Source organism: Schistocerca cancellata, chromosome 3 (assembly GCF_023864275.1).
Source record: "Schistocerca cancellata isolate TAMUIC-IGC-003103 chromosome 3, iqSchCanc2.1, whole genome shotgun sequence".
NCBI classification, from domain to species: domain Eukaryota; kingdom Metazoa; phylum Arthropoda; class Insecta; order Orthoptera; family Acrididae; genus Schistocerca; species Schistocerca cancellata.
The window spans coordinates 41205562-41228031 of NC_064628.1; the positions used below are offsets into that span (position 1 = coordinate 41205562).

At 47.6% G+C, this 22470-nt stretch overlaps 1 protein-coding gene across 1 annotated transcript in view; it reads left to right on the forward strand.

Moving 5' to 3' along the window:
• The first annotated feature begins 298 nt into the window (after nucleotides 1-298).
• Nucleotides 299-22470, forward strand: part of LOC126176872 (cytochrome P450 4C1-like) — a 292368-nt gene continuing 270196 nt past the window's right edge. The window contains exon 1 of the mRNA XM_049924065.1: nucleotides 299-511. Coding sequence (XP_049780022.1) covers nucleotides 300-511 — 212 coding nt within the window. The 5' untranslated portion in view covers nucleotide 299. The remainder of the gene's footprint in view (nucleotides 512-22470) is intronic.

Genomic DNA, 22470 nt, shown 5'->3' on the forward strand with positions numbered 1-22470 from the left:
GAGGACGGCAGTCTTGTTTAAGGAAAGAGAATACTAACTGCGTGCAGTTAACTTTCCGCATCTCGTCCCGACACGCCACTGATGGAATTTCCCTCGGCTTCGCACTGCGTGAGGAACCGGCCTTGTGGCTACTGTCGACGGCGTCGCACGTGTTGCGTAAACGACCCAAACGAGCACGTGTCGCCGCAGCCTGAGGCAGTTCTCCAGCAGGCGGGTTCTGGAAAAACAAGTATACCTGATTTGAGCCTCGTATATATATAAAGGTCGGAGGAGAGGGACGGGCCTCCAGTCAGTGAAACATGCCTGTGCTTTTGGCTGTGTGCGCGGCCCTGGCGTCGCTGTGCACCGGAGTGCTGGCACTCGCTGCCTGGCTGTGGATGACGCGACAGCGGACGTCGATCCCAGGACCTCCGACACTGCCTCTGCTCGGAAACGCTACGTTATTCTACAAACTGCCCGTGCTGTTGGACCGACTCGGAGACTTAAAGCATCGTTATGGAGACATCTTCAGGTAAGTCAAAGCGCAAACTCAAGTTCTGAGGACTCAGGCCCATCTATTACGATAATAACTACACTCCTGGAAATTGAAATAAGAACACCGTGAATTCATTGTCCCAGGAAGGGGAAACTTTATTGACACATTCCTGGGGTCAGATACATCACATGATCACACTGACAGAACCACAGGCACATAGACACAGGCAACAGAGCATGCACAATGTCGGCACTAGTACAGTGTATATCCACCTTTCGCAGCAATGCAGGCTGCTATTCTCCCATGGAGACGATCGTAGAGATGCTGGATGTAGTCCTGTGGAACGGCTTGCCATGCCATTTCCACCTGGCGCCTCAGTTGGACCAGCGTTCGTGCTGGACGTGCAGATCGCGTGAGACGACGCTTCATCCAGTCCCAAACATGCTCAATGGGGGACAGATCCGGAGATCTTGCTGGCCAGGGTAGTTGACTTACACCTTCTAGAGCACGTTGGGTGGCACGGGATACATGCGGACGTGCATTGTCCTGTTGGAACAGCAAGTTCCCTTGCCGGTCTAGGAATGGTAGAACGATGGGTTCGATGACGGTTTGGATGTACCGTGCACTATTCAGTGTCCCCTCGACGATCACCAGTGGTGTACGGCCAGTGTAGGAGATCGCTCCCCACACCATGATGCCGGGTGTTGGCCCTGTGTGCCTCGGTCGTATGCAGTCCTGATTGTGGCGCTCACCTGCACGGCGCCAAACACGCATACGACCATCATTGGCACCAAGGCAGAAGCGACTCTCATCGCTGAAGACGACACGTCTCCATTCGTCCCTCCATTCACGCCTGTCGCGACACCACTGGAGGCGGGCTGCACGATGTTGGGGCGTGAGCGGAAGACGGCCTAACGGTGTGCGGGACCGTAGCCCAGCTTCATGGAGACAGTTGCGAATGGTCCTCGCCGATACCCCAGGAGCAACAGTGTCCCTAATTTGCTGGGAAGTGGCGGTGCGGTCCCCTACGGCACTGCGTAGGATCCTACGGTCTTGGCGTGCATCCGTGCGTCGCTGCGGTCCGGTCCCAGGTCGACGGGACGTGCACCTTCCGCCGACCACTGGCGACAACATCGATGTACTGTGGAGACCTCACGCCCCACGTGTTGAGCAATTCGGCGGTACGTCCACCCGGCCTCCCACATGCCCACTATACGCCCTCGCTCAAAGTCCGTCAACTGCACATACGGTTCACGTCCACGCTGTCGCGGCATGCTACCAGTGTTAAAGACTGCGATGGAGCTCCGTATGCCACGGCAAACTGGCTGACACTGACGGCGGCGGTGCACAAATGCTGCGCAGCTAGCGCCATTCGACGGCCAACACCGCGGTTCCTGGTGTGTCCGCTGTGCCGTGCGTGTGATCATTGCTTGTACAGCCCTCTCGCAGTGTCCGGAGCAAGTATGGTGGGTCTGACACACCGGTATCAATGTGTTCTTTTTTCCATTTCCAGGAGTGTATTATTATTTTTAAGCCCAAACGCGAGTCAGTACATTTGCGCCTCATCGGTGGGTATTCTTATTGCGGTCGGTCAAATACACTACTGGCCATTAAAATTTCTACACCACGAAGATGACGTGCTACAGACGCGAAATTTAACCGGCAGGAAGAAGATGCTGTGGTATGCAAATTATTAGCTTTTCAGAGCATTCACACAAGGTTGGCGCCGGTGGCAGACGTGCAGACATGAGGAAAGTTTCCAACCAATTTCTCATACACAAACAGCAGTTGACCGACGTTGCATGGTGAAACGTTGTTGTGATGCCTCTTGTAAGGAGGAAAAATGCGTACCATCACGTTTCCGACTTCGAGAAAGTTAGGATTGTAGCCTATCGCGATTGCGGTTTATCGTATCGCGACATTTCTGCTCACGTTGGTCGAATCCAATGACTGTTAGCAGAATATGGAATCGGTGGGTTCGGCAGGGTAATACGGAACGCCGTGATGGATCCCAACGGCCTCGTATCACTAGCAGTCGAGATGACAGCCATCTTATCCGCATGACCATAACGGATCGTGGAGCCACGTCTCGATCCCTGAGTCAACAGATGGAGACGTTCGCAAGACAACAACCATCTGCATGAACAGTTCGACGACGTTTGCAGCAGCATGGACTATCAGCTCGGAGACCGTGGTTGCGGTTACCCTCGACGCTGCATCACAGACAGGTGCGCCTGCGATGGTGTACTCAACGACGAATCTGGGTGCACGAATGGCAAAACGTCATTTTTTTGGATGAATCCAGGTTCTGTTTACAGCATCATTATGGTCGCCTCCGTGTTCGGCGACATCGCGGTGAACGCGCATTGGAAGCGTGTATTCGTCATCGCCATACTGGCGTATCACTCGGCGTGATGGTATGGGGTGCCATTGGTTACACGTCTCGGCTCGTGTTCGCATTGACGGCACTTTGAACAGTGGACGCTACATTTCAGATGTGTTACGACCCGTGACTCTATCATTCATTCGATCCCTGCGAAAACCTACATTTCAGCAGGATAATGCACGACCGTATGTTGCAGGTCCTGTACGGGTCTTTCTGGATACGTAAAATGTTCGACTGCTGCCCTCGCCAGCACATTCTCCAGATCTCTCACCAACTGAAAACGTCTGGTCAATGGTGGCAGAGCAACTGGCTCGTCACAATACGCCAGTCACTACTCTTGATGAACTGTGCTATCGTGTTGAAGCTCCATGGGCAGCTGTACCTGTACACCCCATCCAAGCTCTGTTTGACTCAATGTCGAGGCGTATCAAGGACGTTATTACGGCCAGAGGTGGTTGTTCTGGATACTGATTTCTCAGGATCTATGCACATGTCAGTTCCAGTATAATATATTTGTCCAATGGATAGCCGTTTATCATCGGCATTTGTTCTTGGTGTAGCAATTTTAATGGCCAGTAGTGTACTAACATGTTGTAAGTAACAAAAGGTGAATCTAAAATCGTTTTAAGTCTTTTGCAAGTGTTATATTGTTCCGTGGATTATTAGATAGCGCAATACCATTGTTTCATTATTCCTTGGCTTGCCACCTGCAACGAAATTATGTTACACTGAAGAGACAGACCCGTTCGAGTCCTCTCTCGGGCATGAGTCCGTGTTTGTCCTTAGGATAATTTAGGCTAAGTAGTGTGTAAGCTTAGGGACTGATGACCTTAGCAGTTAAGTCCCATAATATTTCACACACATTTGAACATTTTTTGAAGAGACAAAAGTCATGGGATACATCCTCATATCATGTCAGACCTCCTTCTACGTGGCGTAGTTCGCTGGGCTCAACAGGTCTTCGGAAATATTGAACCATCCTGCCTGTTCAGCTGCCCACATTTGCGGAGGCGTGGCCGGCTAATGAGGCTTCTCTATATGACCGGGTACCTAAAGTCCCTAATCTGCGGGGAAAAGGCATCTACTCCGAAGAATAATGGAAAAACGACAGAATTAGATGAAAAAAATTGTTCGAATGGCTCTAAGCACTATGGGACTTAACATCTGAGGTCATCAGTCCCCTAGAACTTAGAACTACCTAAACCTAACTAACCTAAGGACATCACACACATCGACGCCCGAGGCAGGATTCGAACCTGCGACCGTAGCAGCAGCGCGGTTTCGGACTGAAGCGCCTAGAACCGCTCGGTCACAGCGGCCCGCAAGTAGATGAAGCTATAACCGAATCAGCACTGCTCAGTGCCTTAACAATGACGATTAGAAACAAAGTTCGGTTGACTTTATACATTTTTATTACGTACTCTAATTTTTAATGTACAGTAGTAGGGTGGAAATTTTAAAAAAAGGTTTTCAAAGTATGTCATTAATGAAAATAACCTACATTCCTCAGTTCCTCACCTGAATAAGCATAATCGAATTGAAACTGAACTGTATACTCGTAAGCAATCTTACGTAAGAACAGTTACTGTTGTCATGATGTAGAACAGAACCTAAAGCACACTTTCAAGTACTTCACACCACAAATGTCATAGTAGTCAGATAATAATCACATAGCAAACACATACAACATATTATATTAATTTGCAAAGATCAATTAAAGTAAGATTGTTTACTGGCTGTGGAAAAAACTTTTTGTTACATTACTCACTGTAATACTGACTGAAAGATTGTTTGAATTTACTCATTGGTAAGGACTGTCATTTGCCTAGCAGGTACTGTAATATTTCTTTTTAATAAAAGTTATAAATTGTGCCACGCGCTATAAATTACAAACTGTGCTTCGACAGTGAGATTCAGTGTCCAAGTTACGTGAAGTTTTGCTACCAATTTTTTATTTTGGAAGTTACCCTATTTTTAGCAAATGTATTAAAACTGGCTTTTGCAACATTCTATTTCTGACACTATTCACACGGCAGCCAAAGATTTCATTAATATGTAATTGTCCCAATGTTCACTTCATTTACAGTTCATTTTCCGATTATCTCGGTTCTTACAAATGAATAGGATGGTTACTACTTGGATAACGACTTAGGGAAATTATTACGTGACAACATGCACAATAACAATGTTATTTAAGCAATAAAATTGTAACTACGCTGGTCAGCGTATTATACTTCTAGTTATAAAAATTCTAGATCTTACTTCACTTTATGATGTCATTGGTTTGTCGAGCGGTTTCATTTAGCTGTAAAATAGGGCACAGGTTGATTTTCTTGCCATACCATTGTCGACAACAAGGGCCCATAGTACTCTTGATGTTATGTGAATTACTCTTGCTGCAGCCGGCCGCGGTGGCCGAGCGTTTCTAGGCGCTTTAGTCCGGAACCACGCGGCTGCTGCGGTCGCAGGTTCCAATCCTGCCTCGGGCATTGATGTGTGTGACGTCCTTAGGTTAGTTAGGTTTAAGTAGTTCTAAGTTCTAGGGGACTGATGACCTCAGCTGTTAAGTCCCATAATGCTTAGAGCCATTCGAACCATTTTGAACTCATGCTGCATATTTACTGTGCCCAATGAATTCCATACACATAGCTTGCCCATATTAAACATACCCCAAAACAGCCATTTCAGTTTTCACTGCTCCGCACATGGGAAACAGACTTTTTATCTCCGCACTTTTGCACAGCCACACAGGCGAATACACACAACCAACGACAACAGTCGTCTCCTAGCGACTCCAAATTACTATTTTTTTTTTTTTGGCGCGCTCTCACGCCCAGCGATAATGTATTTACAATTTGTTGTGGCGTAGCAAGACAGCCACGCCACTCGGAAGTAGCCGAAATGCACGCGTTAACTCACGCAGGCTGGCGTGAGGTCTGAAACAGGATACGTTATGAATGCTATAAAGAAAAGTACGTAGCTTCTTTAATACTTAACTTTAATTCATCCTTGTGGTACATCGCTCTTGACGATAGAAATGAGACTCTTTAAATACAAGCACTGTAAGGCTAATGGCGCCTTGCTAGGTCGTAGCCATGGACTTAGCTGAAGGCTATTCTAACTGTCTCTCGGCAAATGAGAGAAAGGCTTCGTCAGTGTAGTCGCTAGCAACGTCGTCGTACAACTGGGGACGAGTGCTAGTAGGTTTCTCTACACCTGCCGTGTGGTGGCGCTCGGTCTGCAATTACTGACAGTGGCGACACGCGGGTCCGACATGTACTAATGGATCGCGGCCGATTTAAAGCTACCACCTAGCAAGTGTGGTGTTTGGCGGTGACACCACACAATTTATTATACTTTTTGACAACAGCTTTTCCCTGACTAGTTCAGCGTGTCTACTTACAAAAGGTTAATATTCCATGTGTAGTCTCTTTCTTACATAACAAATAGCATTTATAACTTGACAACATATTTACAAGAATAATATTCAGCTCAACTAATATACCAATGTCTGTAAAACACGTAGAAAATGTATGATCATCCGCAGAGTTGTGGTGTTATAAAGTGACTGACCTCCCGATTATCTCCCATAAACGTTCGAAGGGGGTTGATGTCGGGCGATCTGGGTGTCCAAGTAATTCGCTCGAACTGTCCAGAATGTTCTTCAAATGAGTCGTGACCAACTGTGGTCCCGTGACATGATGCACTGTCATTCATAAAAGTTCCATCATTGTTTGCTGAAAATGGGTCCCGAGTCACACTCTAACCCTACCATCAGCTCTTACAGACTGAAATCGTGACCTATCTGACCACGCCACGATTTCACGATTTTACACTCGTCTAGGGTCCGACCGATACGGTCACGAACCCAGCAGATGCGCTGCAGGCGATGTCGAGCTGTTAGCAAAGGCCCTCGCGTCGGTCGTCTTCTGCCATAGCCCATCAACGCCAAATTTCGCCGCGCACTGTCCTATCGGATACCTCTGTCGGACGGCCCACTTTGATTTAAGGGGCTCCGGAACGCCCTATACTTGCAATGTTAAAATAACGCTTATAAATTACATCTTTCCTCACAAAGTATTTGAGGTAGGAAGTTGAACTTTTTACAGATTATTTATTGGAATATGGGCTACATCTTAACACAGGGATTTTACAAAATTTTAGTTCAGTTATTAAAGTTGATTTTTTTCACTTGTAATGAAAATTCACAACATTTTTTTGCAATTTTTTATTTATATATTCAAAAAAATAAAGTTTTTTGGAAAAAGGCTGTGTTAAATTATTCAGAAGGTACTGAGTAACATTTACTGAAAGTTTGAAACAAATATGTTTGGAAGATCCTTAGAAAACATGTAATTAGTATGAGAAAATAAAAGTTTTGGGAATCGAGCGACAGAGATTGGATTAACTTTTTAGTGCATTCCAGGTCCATAGGATGGATTATCTTCATCCTCTGCAAACTCCTCCTCCAGCTTCCTCTTGTTCCTCCTCCTGTTTACTCTTGCTTGTATTTCTAGACTCTTTACAGCCCTGTCTGCAGCCCGAAGGCGTTCCTTGTCTAAAGCAAGCATCGCTCGTACCATGTTAGAATGTTATTATTTACAGTAATAACACTACCTTTGGCTTTCCAACATTTCTCCTTTTCTTAAAAGCCTTCAGAGGATTTCTAATAACTTTACTTTTACTCATTATTATACTTCAACAAAACAGAAACTCAAGAAACAGAATTAATTACGAATATTTTCGAGATAACGACAGAGTAAATAAACATGAAACAATCGACAATCACACCAGCGATATATATTGAACCATCACAGGTTAGCCACAACACATACTTTATCTCACATCACTAAAATGTACCTGATGAACACGGACGTTAATAATAACACCATTTGACAGCAGTTTAACAGCGCCACAGTGGGTCACGCCCATGTAGAACACATTTCAAAAAAAATTTAAAAATAGTTGTAGTCTTCGGAATTGAATAAATTATATATCTATTAAAAGGTAATAGTCTGCAGATTCAGAAAACGCAAAAAAGTAAAAATTGAACTTTTCATGATTTTGAGCCTTTCCGGAGCCCCTTAATGTTTATTTCACGCAGTGTTGCTTGTCTGTTACCACTGGAAACTCTAAGCAAACGCCGTCGGCCACAGCGCTGTACATTGCGAGAGGTAATTCCTGAAATTTGATATTCTCGGCGCACTATTGATACTGTGGATCTCGGAATATTGAATTTCCTAATGATCTCTGAAATGGAATGTCCAGTTCCAACTACCATTCAGCGTTCAAAGTCTGTTGATTTCCATCGTGCAACCACAATCACTTCGGAAACCTTTTCACATGAAGCAGCTGAGTAAAAGTGACAGGTCCGCCATTACACTGCTCTTTAATACCTTGTGTAGTTGATACTGTGTATGTGCATATCATTATCCCATGACTTAAAAAAAAATTCCTTTATTTCCAAAACACATATAAATTATACAATGTAGCCCACTGCCTTACGTACTTATACATTTATGTAGGTTGCAGCTATTCTAAGTGATTAGTAACTAGTTAGTAGGCAAACTATGTGAATACTACAATGGGCAAATTAGTATGTTAATGAGTACTAAGTAGTAACCTAACTGATTAACTATAAACTAGTCACTAAAGCCTGCAGCTTACAAATGTGTCAGCTGAAAGTATAAACCTACTTATAGAGCCTTGCTCATTGAGCTAACCCCAATGAGCGTGCCCCTGACACTGGGCAGGCCATGGAGTTAGTAGCTGCAGGTTTCTAAGGTTAGTATCTATGATCTAGGTCCTACAACTAACTTATCCTAAGGTCAATTTAGGTGCGTTGTCTAATCCGTGAAATTACACCCCACTCCCCCTATCCCGAGTCACGGCGGATTCCAGACTACAGAGTCGGCCTTTCCGCGCCCAGGCGGTTTGGGAATAGGGTGCTTGACTTTATCAGTATTTGAGTGGGTCTCTAATGAATGCTAATTTGGTTCTCTCAGGTAGTCCTTTAAGACTTTCTGTGATACCGCGTTAGCCAGGTTGTTAATAGTCTGAAACGTGTCTTGTTGTCTCAGCACTCTGTACGTATCTGTATGAGGTAGTTGGTCACGTAAATCCGAGGCCACATCATTGAAAAGGGGGCACTCGTAGACTACATGGTCAGGAGTACCCTCCGGAGCACCACAGTCACACGCAGTGTCGCCTTTATCCCAAATCGACATAGGTATGTCGAGTAGGGCCCATGTCCAGTGAGAAAGTGAATCAGTCCCCTGGTTGGTTCGAAATATGACATTCCCATTCTTTCCCTAACATCTGGTAATAAATCATAAGTTCTACGCCATGTTTCTTCGCCTTCCCATGACTGTTGCCACAACTGATCCCCTCTTAGCCTAATCTCAGTTTTGGTTTCAATCCTGCTTCCTAGAATTTCCTCTATTTTCTGCAAGTTCCCCTTTTTTGCCCAGTACCAAGCGGCTTGCTCCCGAATTTTGATATCTAAGGGGCAGAGCCCTATTATTACTAACAGGGCTCCTCCCGGTGTGGTTCTGTATGCCCCCACTGATCTCATAATCATGTTCCTCTGCACTCTTCTCACTGTCATGGCGGGCACCACCCTCGTGAGCCTGTGTGCCCAGATTCCCGAACCGTAACCCACTATGGAGGTGAGTATGCTATTATGATATAGTTTGATGAGATGTGGTGGGAGATGGAAACGTTTATGTCCGATGGAGATGAGGTTGTTGAGTACTTGTAAAGCTCTTTGAGTTACAGTTTCAATGTGCCTGCCAAATGACCACCTTTCATCAATGATGATGCCTAGGTATCGAGTCTCACGTCGCCTGAGTACTGGTGAGCCCTCTATTCTGACTGTTGGATTTCGAACAAGTTGTCCCTTGAGGAGGAGATGACTTTTGTCACCTCAGAGTATTGTGAAGTTAGATGACGAGCAAATCAGTAATTTCATCGCAAAACGTATTGTTCGTGCGTATAAATATTTCGCGACCTAGTTTAGCAATCTCCGGCAGGCAAAGCATTCGCGGTCATGCGTTGTTCAGAGCATCCGACATCAGGGCAATCCCGTGGCCGATAGGAGCGTCATTCACTCTGCGAACGTCGAGGAGTGCGGACGCATAGCTCTGGGTGTCTCGCTGGGCGTTGGCTTGCTACGTTTACCTGTGTTAACGTGCCACAGCAATGCCTAGGCGACGTGCACGGCGACGTCGCTGGCGGCGCAGCGTTCCTGTGTATCGTGCTTTGAAGGCTATCGACATTGACCTTGCTGGACAGTTCAATAAACAACAACTGATTGGAGGTCCGAATGTGTTTCGAGAACTCCGCCTGAACTTCACATGTGATGTACAAGCTCTGTTTGGAGGTAGTACATGGCTGACACTTGCTGTAGTGTGGGGCAACCATTGTGATTATGGTGGCCTTGAAGCATTTCCAGATGCTAACATTTTATGTTGGAAAACATGGAGTATAGCTGAGACAACAGGACTGTTAGCTAAAGTTCCCTATGGTACGCTTGTTCCATCTATGCCATTTGTAGCCGGCCGAAATGGCCGTGCGGTTAAAGGCGCTGCAGTCTGGAACCGCAAGGCCGCTACAGTCGCAGGTTCGAATCCTGCCTCGGGCATGGATGTTTGTGATGTCCTTAGGTTCGTTAGGTTTAACTAGTTCTAAGTTCTAGGGGACTAATGACCTCAGAAGTTGAGTCCCATAGTACTCAGAGCCAACCATTTTATGCCATTTGTGTTGAGTACCAGAAGAAAGAAGAAATTACATGCTGATGAGTACCTGTTTATATGGGCTAAAGTTGGCAATGGATGGGAAATCGGGATGTATCCAAGCGGCCCGCACGCTCGGTGGTAGGCCCTCAGAGTGTAAGGCTGCTAATGTCCAAACAGTTGTAGTGAGGTATGTAGCATGTTAGCAGGGGACCCGTGAGCAAAAGCAAAATTCGGAGTGTATCATGTGGCTGGAAACTGTTAGTGGAGGCAGAGTTCTCAATCACTGGCTAAAATTAAGTGTCAGAAAGTGACTATAGAGGAAAGGAAACGTTCAAACAATTGCAATATAATGAAACAAATATTACAGTTAAATATGCAGGTCGCAAGTACCGTTCGTGACAGAATTTTAATAGCAGCATTCATTCCAATCGTAAGGTACCGTAGGTTTTAGTACACATCGCTGAACTGGTATAGAGATGTCAGTAGTGTGGTAGCAGGAAATACAGCCTCAGAAACAGCGAGCAAGGTGCACCATGGGCCGAGAATCAATAACTGGAGTAAATGAAGAAACAATTCCTAGGTATATTCAAGGTTCTCGGGTGTCCAGCCGGATCCGATCGTCGTAGTTCCACGATATTTCGGCGAATAACCGTTCCGCCATCATCAGGTGGTGTTGATGGAATGATCTGTCCGACGCTGACGCTGACGCTGACGCTGGAATGACGAGCCTGTCCTTGGCTCGTGGTGGTGCAGTTTAGACAAAAATTTGTCATTCCTGCGGTTCCTGTAAGAGAGAGAAATATATATTACCACTCTTGTCGATTGGTCCTGTCTGGTGTAACCTGAAAGAGAGAAAGACACACCCTGTTGAGGGATTAGTAAAACTTAATCCCTCAGCAGGTCAGGCCAACGCGTGGTTGGCCTGTGGCGTGGTTGTTGGCCCAGTCCATGGATGAGCCGGCGGCGGGAGCGTCCCGTCTTCTCGTAGAACTTGCTGGCCGTGGCTCGGAACCTGTCTCGGAGAGGCAGGATCCCGGTGTCCTTGTGGAGTTGGCGCGTCGAGAAGCGCCTCGGCAGATGCATAGCAGTCTTCAGAGCGCGGTTCTGTATCCGCTGCAGAGTCACAATGTGAGCATCTGCGGCTTTCCCCCAGACCACGGCCGCATACTCTAACAGTGGGCGAACCAATGTTAGGTAAAGCGTGATGCCGTGTTGCGGTGGCAATGACGACTGCGGGTTTAGCAGCGGATACAGGGCGCGAAGGCGTCCTATTGCTCTCCCTTTCACATCACGGATGTGATGCTTCCAGATGAGCCTGCGGTCTAGGGTAACCCCTAGGTATTCCGCCGTCCCACTCCATGGGATAGGTTCTCCCAGGATTTAGAGCGGCGTAAGCCCTGGCGGCAGAAGTCTTCGAGTGAAGACGACTGCCTGGCTCTTTGTGGCGTTGAATTTCAACCGCCACTTTGTTGCCCACGAGCCCGAGGCGTCGCACCCGCGTTGGAGGCGGTTTCTCAGCACTTGGGCGTTCATGCTGCGCGTACAGCGCCAGTTCGACTCCTGCCACTTTCGGCGCGTCGGCAGTGTACAGGGAGTACAGCGAGGGGCCGAGAACCGACCCCTGCGGCACCCCTGCACGTATCTGCCGGTCTGTGGACGTACCGTCGTCAGCCCTCACGTGGAAGGTTCGTTCGGACAGGTACGACCGCAGCGGCGTCATGTGGGTCGTAGGTATCCCTTCTTCAAAAAGTTTGAACTCGAGACCGTAGTGCCACACCGAGTCAAACGCTCGGAAGACGTCGAGGAACAGTGCGCCAAGGAATTCCCTTGTTTCCAGTGCCCTCATCGCCGGTTCTACCACCCGCAAAACCTGGTGGAAAGTGGCATTCTCTTCTCGGAACCCGAACTGCTCGTCCGGTATGGTGCCCTCCTGGGTGACGTGTCGCATCAGTCTTCTCGTGTACAGCCTCTCGAAAACTTTCGAGAGGGACGGGACAGGCTGATGGGTCGGTAGCTCGATGCCTGGCGTGGGTCCTTGCCGGATTTCAGGATGGCCACGACCTCCGCGTGTTTCCACGCAGAGGGGTAGTCACCTGATCGGAGAATCTCGTTGAAAACATTGGCAAGTTGCCGGTGTAGGCCCGGCGGAAGGTTCTTCAGCAGGAGGTTTGTGACGCCATCGCTGCCTCCAGCCTTCTTGGGGTTCAGCGAGCGAAGCTGTACAGCAACTTCCTCCTCCGTTATCGGCTCGACAACGTCGCCTTCCTCCCTTGCGGCGCGGAAGGTTGGTAGTTGCTCGTGGACCCGCCGTGTGTGATCGTCGTCGGTGACGTCGGCCACCGGTGCGAAGTTCGCTGCAAAAGCGTCAGCCAGGACGCTGGTTTTCGGGTCTGCGTCGCTGGCGAAGTCGTTCCCGACCTGTAAAGGCGGTATTCGCTGTCGCCGGCGTAGGAAGGACTTTACCACCCTCCGTGCACTGCCATCCTCAGGATTGAGGGTAGACACAAGGTCTTCCCATTCCTGGTTCCGGTGATGCTCGACTGCTGCCTTAATTTCCCGTCTCATGCGGTTTAATCGGCGCTTCGTGTCTGGTTGGCGAGTGAGCTGCCATTCACGAAACAGTCGGTTCTTCTCGGTGATCGCGTCCAGGATAGGGCGCGGTAGCTGTCGCGAGAAGTCTCCTGGTCCTCGGCGACGTCTCGGCGTGGCTTCCTCCGCTGCTCGGAGTATTCTTCGGGTGAAGAATGCTAGGGCGGCGTCTGCCCCTACCACGGCGGGGTTTGGCGCGTCCTCGAGCAGTTCGAGGGATTTCGTCTGAAAGCGCTCGGCGTCGAGCCTGCGACAGTTCGGACGGCTGTCTGGAAGAGAAGCTCCGGCCACGTCGAGGCCAAAAATGACCGGCACGTCGTCGGAGGACAGGACGTTGCGCGTCTCGGCGTTCGCGAAGTGCCCGATGCCCTTCAGAAGAGCAATATCGAGCACGTCCGGTTGTCCCCGTACAAGGAAGATCATGGCGTCAAACGGCCCCACGGTGATCGCGCCGTTGCGGTGAACAACGCGGGAGAGGCGGCGCCCACTGCGGCTAACAGTTCGCGAGTTCCATTTGGTGTGTTTCGCATTGAAATCCCCGGCAATGAAAGCTCGCCCCTCCAGCGACTGCAGGGCGTCGAAGTCGGCTTCGTCTAGCCGTCTGCCAGGCTGCCGATAGACCGACACGAAAAGAATCTTCCCGGCGGTGGTGTTGACGGCCACTCCTGTGGCTTCCAGCGCGTTGAGCGCCGGCAGTTGAACCCGGTGGTGGCGCAGTGACTTCTTCCCGTAGATGGCAGTGCCGCCCCCGTGGGTGGCTCTGTCATCTCGGTAGCAGAAAAAATTTGCTGCTCGCACGCCGACCCCGGGTTCGAGGAAGGTCTCCTGCACGAGGCAGATGTCGACCGCCTCGTCCCGTAGGAATTGGCGAAACTCGCCCTGCTGGGTGTGGAGACCCCGAGCGTTGAACGTGCAAATGGTTAACACATAAATATGGTCGTTACCCATATTAGGGCTGGCTTCTCCCGGCGGTGGCCTGGAGGGCCGCCGTCACTGCTCCCACGAGGACTGGTACAGGGTGTTTCAAAAATGACCGGTATATTTGAAACGGCAATAAAAACTAAACGAGCAGCGATAGAAATACACCGTTTGTTGCAATATGCTTGGGACAACAGTACATTTTCAGGCAGACAAACTTTCGAAATTACAGTAGTTACAATTTTCAACAACAGATGGCGCTGCGGTCTGGGAAACACTATAGTACGATATTTTCCACATATCCACCATGCGTAGCAATAATATGGCGTAGTCTCTGAATGAAATTACCCAAAACCTTTGACAACGTGTCTGGCGGAATGGCTTCACATGCAGATGAGATGTACTGCTTCAGCTGTTCAATTGTTTCTAGATTCTGGCGGTACACCTGGTCTTTCAAGTGTCCCCACAGAACGAAGTCACAGGGGTTCATGTCTGGCGAATAGGGAGGCCAATCCACACCGCCTCCTGTATGTTTCGGATAGCCCAAAGCAATCACACGATCATCGAAATATTCATTCAGGAAATTAAAGACGTCGGCCGTGCGATGTGGCCGGGCACCATCTCGCATAAACCACGAGGTGTTCGCAGTGTCGTCTAAGGCAGTTTGTACCGCCACAAATTCACGAAGAATGTCCAGATAGCGTGATGCAATAATCGTTTCGGATCTGAAAAATGGGCCAATGATTCCTTTGGAAGAAATAGCGGCCCAGACCAGTACTTTTTGAGGATGCAGGGACGATGGGACTGCAACATGGGGCTTTTCGGTTCCCCATATGCGCCAGTTCTGTTTATTGACGAAGCCGTCCAGGTAAAAATAAGCTTCGTCAGTAAACCAAATGCTGCCCACATGCGTATCGCCGTCATCAATCCTGTGCACTATATCGTTAGCGAATGTCTCTCGTGCAGCAATGGTAGCGGCGCTGAGGGGTTGCCGCGTTTGAATTTTGTACGGATAGAGGTGTAAACTCTGGCGCATGAGACGATACGTGGACGTTGGCGTCATTTGGACCGCATCTGCAACACGGCGAACGGAAACCCGAGACCGCTGTCGGATCACCTGCTGCACTAGCTGCGCGTCGCCCTCTGTGGTTGCCGTACGCGGTCGCCCTACCTTTCCAGCACGTTCATCCGTCACGTTCCCAGTCCGTTGAAATTTTTCAAACAGATCCTTTATTGTATCGCTTTTCGGTCCTTTGGTTACATTAAACCTCCGTTGAAAACTTCGTCTTGTTGCAACAACACTGTGTTCTAGGCGGTGGAATTCCAACACCAGAAAAATCCTCTGTTGTAAGGAATAAACCATGTTGTCCACAGCACACTTGCACGTTGTGGACAGCACACGCTTACAGCAGAAAGACGACGTACAGAATGGCGCACCCACAGACTGCGTTGTCTTCTATATCTTTCACATCACTTGCAGCGCCATCTGTTGTTGAAAATTGTAATTACTGTAATTTCGAAAGTTTGTCCGCCTGAAAATGTACTGTTGTCCCAAGCATATTGCAACAAACGGTGTATTTCTATCGCTGCTCCTTTAGTTTTTATTGCCGTTTCAAATATACCGGTCATTTTTGAAACACCCTGTAGCTGCGTCATCAGCTGGTTGGCCGACCGCAGAAGCGCGGCCAGCTCGGTGGCGTCTTCCTTCGCCGTTTCGGGAAGTTTTGACTCCTTCGCGACGCTTCCCGTAGTCGGCAGCGGAGCGGCGTGCCTGGAACGCCCTGCGCGCGCGGCAACCCTCCTTACAGCTGCGGGCGCCGGCAAGCCGACATCCCAGGCTGCAGGCGGCGCCGCGGGAGAGGGCAGCTGCGGTGCCGGTTCGGCCGTGGCCTCTCGGAGGGGGCGGCCGGCTTCCCCTTAGCAACGCCCCCGAAGCTGCGGCTGCGGTTTACGCGGCTGGCGCGTTTCCCGCTCTCGAATGCGGCGCATCCCCGGTAACAGGCAACATGGCCCCGTTACAGTTGCAGCACGTCGGTCGGTCCTCCTTCTTCTTCGGGCAGTCACGCGACGGGTGCTCCTCGACGCACTTGCAGCAACGCACAGGCATCCTGCAGAACTTTGCCACGTGGTCCGTGCGTTGGCAGTTGAAGCACTGGACTCGCCTGCCTTTCGCGCGGAGTGGCTCGACTTTCACGTCGAAGTCGGCAATGTTTTCAACCTGAAAAATTTTCCGGTTGTCCACATTGTCGACTAAAACCACAAGGAACAACGGCATCTCCCTGTGGGTCCTGGTGAAACGTCCCCTTAAAAGATTCAAACTACTGAAGGCACTAACTACTGATAGGCATAGTTAGCAAATGAAAGATTTTAATAGAGAACAAACAATGTATTTACCTTAATAATCATAATATATATGCCATGATAGTGTTTGCACATGCATTCAGCAAGGGACTGGATAACAGCATTGCTGGTTCTAAGGACAATTCCAAAAACCTTGTGGGTGCACAAGTGGTGGTTTATGGACTTGCTATATTATCTGCAAGACTCTTCAATGGTGATTGTGCACCTGCACAGTCGCAACAGATGGCTGCTAGCTATCTCTACAAGGACTGAAGTGGGTCTGCACCTTTGATGGCCCACCAGTACCATTATTTCTACAAGGACTGCAGTGGGTCTGCACCTCTGGTGGCCCACCAATACGGTAATCTCTACCAGGACTACAGTGGGTCTGCTCTGTGATGACCTACCTACCAATATTCTTCAAACCGTCGAATGACTCTGCTGTGGGTTTGCTCTGTTGTGGCCCATTACCTGTCAGCATGTCATGAGTCAGCACTGTCTTTCCGTTGGAAGGACAACACTACTTCTTCAAGACTGCATGAACATCCACTACTTCCATGTGCATTGCCTTCTACTGCTCAGACTTTGATAAAAGAAACGGCAGTTTTACTGTGATGAATGATCAGGACTGTCTTTATGGACTGTGAGAAAATTTTAGCTTTTGACCAACATTGTATCAATAAGTGTGTGCATTTGATATCTTTGTTATTGTCATTATGAAAAATTTTATCAAATCATTATTGGCCACTGCCCAAAACAATTTGTAAAATTTTTTGTGGGGAGCATGGGGGCTATGTAAGTAGGCTGTTTAGGTTCTTATATTGGTAACGCCGCCGCCACGTAGCGCTCTCTGTATGAAAATCTCTGGCTGTGCTGTGTGCAGTCTGTGGCTAGTTTGCATTGTTGTCTGCCATTGTAGTGTTGGGCAGCTGGACGTGGACAGCGCGTAGCGTTGCGCAGTTGGAGGTGAGCCGCCAGCAGTGGTGGATGTGGGGAGAGAAATGGCGGAGTTTTGAAATTTGTAAAAATGGATGTCATGAACTGCTGTATATATTATGACTTTTGATGACTATTAAGGTAAATGCATTGTTTGTTCTCTATTAACATCTTTCATTTGCTAACTATGCCTACTAGTAGTTAGTGCCTTCCGTAGTTTGAATCTGTTATTTAGCTGGTAGTAGTGGCGCTCGCTGTATTGCTGTAGCTTGAGTAACGAAGATTTTTGTGAGATAAGTGATTTGTGAAAGGTATAGGTTAATGTTAGTCAGGGCCATTGTTTTGTAGGGATTATTGAAAGTCAGATTGCGTTGCGCTAAAAATATTGTGTGTCAGTTTAAGCACAGTCATGTATAAATTTTTCTAAGGGGGCGTTTCACTGGGCGACTTCATCAGGCCGACGTGGCGGGTCTGGAAGCCGAGTTCCTCCAGCTGCCGCTGTAGGAGCGCCGGTTCCATCTTCAGTGGCAGGTGACGAACGACGACCTTCAGCTGCTTCAGCTGCTCCGTACTCTGCGTGAAGCGGTACAACTCCTCGGTCTCACAGAGTTGCACGAGTTTCGCACGGTCCTCTATGCACTCTGCTCTGACCTTGTAAATGTCGGTCCCCGCGAACATCTTCAGCGGTTTTGCGACGGATTACAGCTTCTCTCTCAGCTCGCTGTACTCCTTACTCCACTGGATGGTAATCAGCGGAGGGCGGTGGGGCGGTTTCATCGCCGTAGTCGGTGTTGTCCCGTCCCCGTCGGTCTCGGCTACTTCCGGTAGATCTGCAAACCGGTTTGCAGCCTCGTCCTGTTCTGGCGCCACCGGTCCAAACGACCTGGGTCACAGATATCTTTGTCTGAGCCTGGGTCTCGCTGTGTGGCGCCGGGAGGGCGCTTCGAAGCCTTCTTCGTCCGGCTTCCTCGGCGATGCGGTCGTCGTCCTGCGGCGTACCCTCCCCTTCTTCCGCCTGGGGCGACCGGAACTTGCCTGGGGGGGAGGGAGTAGGTTCGTATGAGCAGTTGCCAGCGGGCTCGTGCGCATGCGCAGAGCTGAATTCGCGTATGAGCAGTGCCTTCCTCCCGCTTCTGGCTACTTGGAGCGTGGCTGTTTGGTGTGTGAGCAGTAGCAGCAAACAGCCAGAAGCTACCCGGAGAAATTTTCCTGGCGCGCCCAAGCTGCCAGATCCGCGCATGCGCAGAGCAAGCTGAGTTATAGTGGGGGGGGGGGCCTTCCCCACGTGACCCGTGGCCGTGTCTTCGTTTACAACTCCCACGTCAAATGAAAACAAAACAGATTTCTGTGGCTGGGAGCCATCAGGTGAATTAATATACATTCTCATAATCATGAAAGACCAAAATAAGTTAGTAGTTTCAATTTTCTGATTTTATATTATTTCCACGTTATTAGCAATCAACCATTAATGTCTTAATGAAGCTATTTCTGTCCGTTTTATAGAGAAATTTGCTTCAGTTAATTTTTTGTCCGCTGAGGCAGTTAGTTTAGTTGAAACGTAGTGTTTCATTCCGCGCTGTTGGCTACTTTCAGCCTCGTCCAGTTTAAAGTGCAAATTTTCATCTTCTGGGACGAATGACGTTATACCATAATAAAGAACCAAACATGAGAATACAGTACTGGACCTCCAAGAAAATTAGTATCACGAGAACCACATGAAACGCTGAATATCAGGTACTTCAGCGTCCATCTGGACATAGAAATGTGCAATTAGAGAGGAATGAAGCATTTTAGTATGGTTTATGAAATTCTGATGCTGCTGGAGTAGTCTCTGATGCCATGTTCCTTTTATGACACTGTAAGATCTCTTAATTCTAATACGTACGAACATACGTAAACATTGACTTGAAGCTAAGTAGGCAAATTTGCTCAATAGTTTTGAACTAAACATTTTGTTTCAAATATAATGACAGCTGTAGCAGAATTTTATAGATCTGCCTTCTGTGAAAGTGTTTTTCGATCACAAGGCACTTGTCTAGTACTACTTCTGGGCCTGAAGTTATTTCTTAATTTGTGTTTACGTCTTAAATTTATAGAATGCCATTCCATGTTAAATTTTAGACTGGCAGCATACCATGTTTTATCGTTTTAACTCCCCACATGGCTTCATATTTAGCGCTAGAATAGAATATAAACTGTCAGTTGTACAGTTTCTTTGCCTCACAGACCACCATGTTAATTTTTTCACATTTTGAAATAGTCATGAAATTTATTGTCCTTTATTCCGGTGTAAGGTACACAACAAACTGTCTCTTTTTTTGTTGCAAGTAATTTGTATTCCATCCTAGTAGCTTTTTGCGGTGCTGTGTAGATTTAAACCAGTTGGAAATGGTACATAACAATATTGCAGAGTACGAATTTAAAAAAAAAAAAAAAAATTCTGTCAAAGTCACCCCGTAGCAAAATTTTATGGTACTTCGAGCTGTGGAGTCTATTTTTGAAATGATATTTTGCCAAGAACTGCTTCCTTATTTGCATCCTTTATCTGTGTGGGATATGATAAAACAATTGCTCTAAGTACAATTCAGTATGTCCTCTCAACAACATGCCGCACGGGCCGCACGGCTACACATGGTCACGTGATGCCCCACCAGAAATACGACGAAAAGCGTATGAGCAGAGCAAGCACCAAGCACGGGATGCCTACGTCATCGTAGCTGCGCATGCGCACTACAGCCTGTTGTCTGGCGCTTTCTGGTAACTGTTCAAACGAACCTAGTGTCCCCTATGGCCGCGGCTGGGCGCTTCTGCGAGGTTTGCTCGACCTCTGCAGGCTCGTCGGTTGTCGGACGTTGGTGATGGCGTGGCGGCTTCTGTAGCCACCACGGCTGGTGCGACTGCTGGCGCGGCAGCTGTCGTGGCAACTGCGACAGGCAATTGCTAGTCGCGACCCACAGGTACCAGGGACCGGAGTCTCGTTGGAACCTCCACCCCGTCCGCATCTGTTCCCGTGGCCAGACGTCGCATGACGGTGCAACTCTCATCGGGAGTCAGCTTGGCGATGTCGGCGGCAAGTTCCTCCTCTGTCAGGGGAATCGGCGGCTCGATCCGTCGTCTCGGCAGAGAGAGTGTGCGGGCGCTGCGCCGTCCGTTCGTGGAAGTTTCCACGTCCGTCTGTAACACCATAGCTCCAATGCTGTACTGATTTATTTTGCTTTTGTTTTATTTAATATTATATCGTTGAGCTTCTGTAAATGTATTTCATTGAATCGATAACACAGAATTGTATACTCCTTTCTTTGTACAAACTTTGAAGTCATGGTCTGATTCTATGCAAAGTAGTGTATCTGTAATTTAAAATCTTTGTCCCATTTGGAGGGAACAAAACTTACAATATATAATTGTAATTTCTGTGTGAATAATTTTTTGTAGAAATGTCAATATGTGCAAATGTTCTGTCTTATTTAATATATTTGTTTGCTGTTATGTAAACTGCTGATCCTCACTTAGGGCTCTTAGTTATTCTGTATGTAAAAGGTGTAGTGGTTCCCCTCGGGAACGGAGCTGTATAGGGCGCGCAAATTGTGGTTGGCCTAGGTAGAAAAGGTGGAACTGATAGTCAGTCGGGGACGAGCCAGCAGTCGGGGACGAGCTACGAGTCCGTGCACTGCCATGTAAAAGATGCATATTGTGCTGATTCCGAGAGAGGCTTTTCCTGCTTCTTTCCAACGCCTCGGATGGATGGATAAATAGCTGGAACTATTCTGGAATTTGTATCTGTCGTCGCCACCAAGAAATGACAGAGTCCAGCAATTCTGTCTGCGAATCCACCTACCAACATGCAGTTGCCACCACGTTGCGCAATCACTGTAACGTAATACTATAATGATGTACAGTGAAGGATAAGCTTAATAGACGTGCTAATGTGCTCAAATATAAGGTAATTTATATCTGAATTTATGTACCTACCTTGATTTTTCTCCTCATCATAACACCTCTCAGGTTCCTCTCCTTTTGAGCTAAAGTGATATCCGAGTGTCCTTACTAAAAGAACATTAAAGCTCAGTATTTTCCTCATTAATGCCTCTTCATCATAGTAAAAAGAAAGTTAAAGTTAATGTGGCAAGAGAGTGAGTTAAAGTAAATGTTGTTTTCTGAAAATATTCCTATTAAAACTGCTTATTAAAGTACTGTTGCCAACTTCAAAATTAAAAGTTCTTAAGACTGAGGCTTATAAAGTAAATGATCACATGGTTGTCTGTAGTAAATTCTAAAAGGTGAGTCAGTTTCTTGCAATTTTGTCAACATTGTGTTTCACTGTAGTAAAAGTAGGAAACTGCAATAGTAGAAAACTATATGTTCATGATTGCTAAGTGTTTGTCTCTCTTGTGTATTAGAAGTGCATATTAATAGTAATGTTATAAAGACCATTCACTTTGTGTAAGTCCTGAAAGTAATAGTGTGTTTCGGTTTATGTTATAATTTTGCAAATAGTTTGTGCTGCTCTAACTGTTAGCTTCAATCTTAAAACATATGTGTGTCAGAGTTCATTGCACTCGCGTGTGGCTAAGTCTAGGTTGTGTTTGTCCGTTATAGTTACTTATACCTACTTTCTTAAACGAGAACGTTAATCTTTCTCTTGCCTAATTAGGCTGGCGACCGTTTCCCTTATTCTATAAACAGTATAGCTAGGCAAAATTTCCCTGACGCGCTGATGCAGCCCTGGAGAATGGTGTATTGTATCACAGCCGTCCACAATACGAGCACGAAGAGTCTCTACATTTGGTACTGGGGTTGCGTAGACAAGAGCTTTCAAATGCCCCCATAAATGAAAGTCAAGAGGGTTGAGGTCAGGAGAGCGTGGAGGCCATGGAATTGGCCCGCCTCTACCAATCCATCGGTCACCGAATCTGTTGTTGAGAAGCGTACGAACACTTCGACTGAAATGTGCAGGAGCTCCATCGTGCATGAACCACATGTTGTGTCGTACTTGTAAAGGCACATGTTCTAGCAGCACAGGTAGAGTATCCCGTATGAAATCATGGCGGTGAATCGAGGAAGTACAGTACATACTGACGAAACAAAAATGA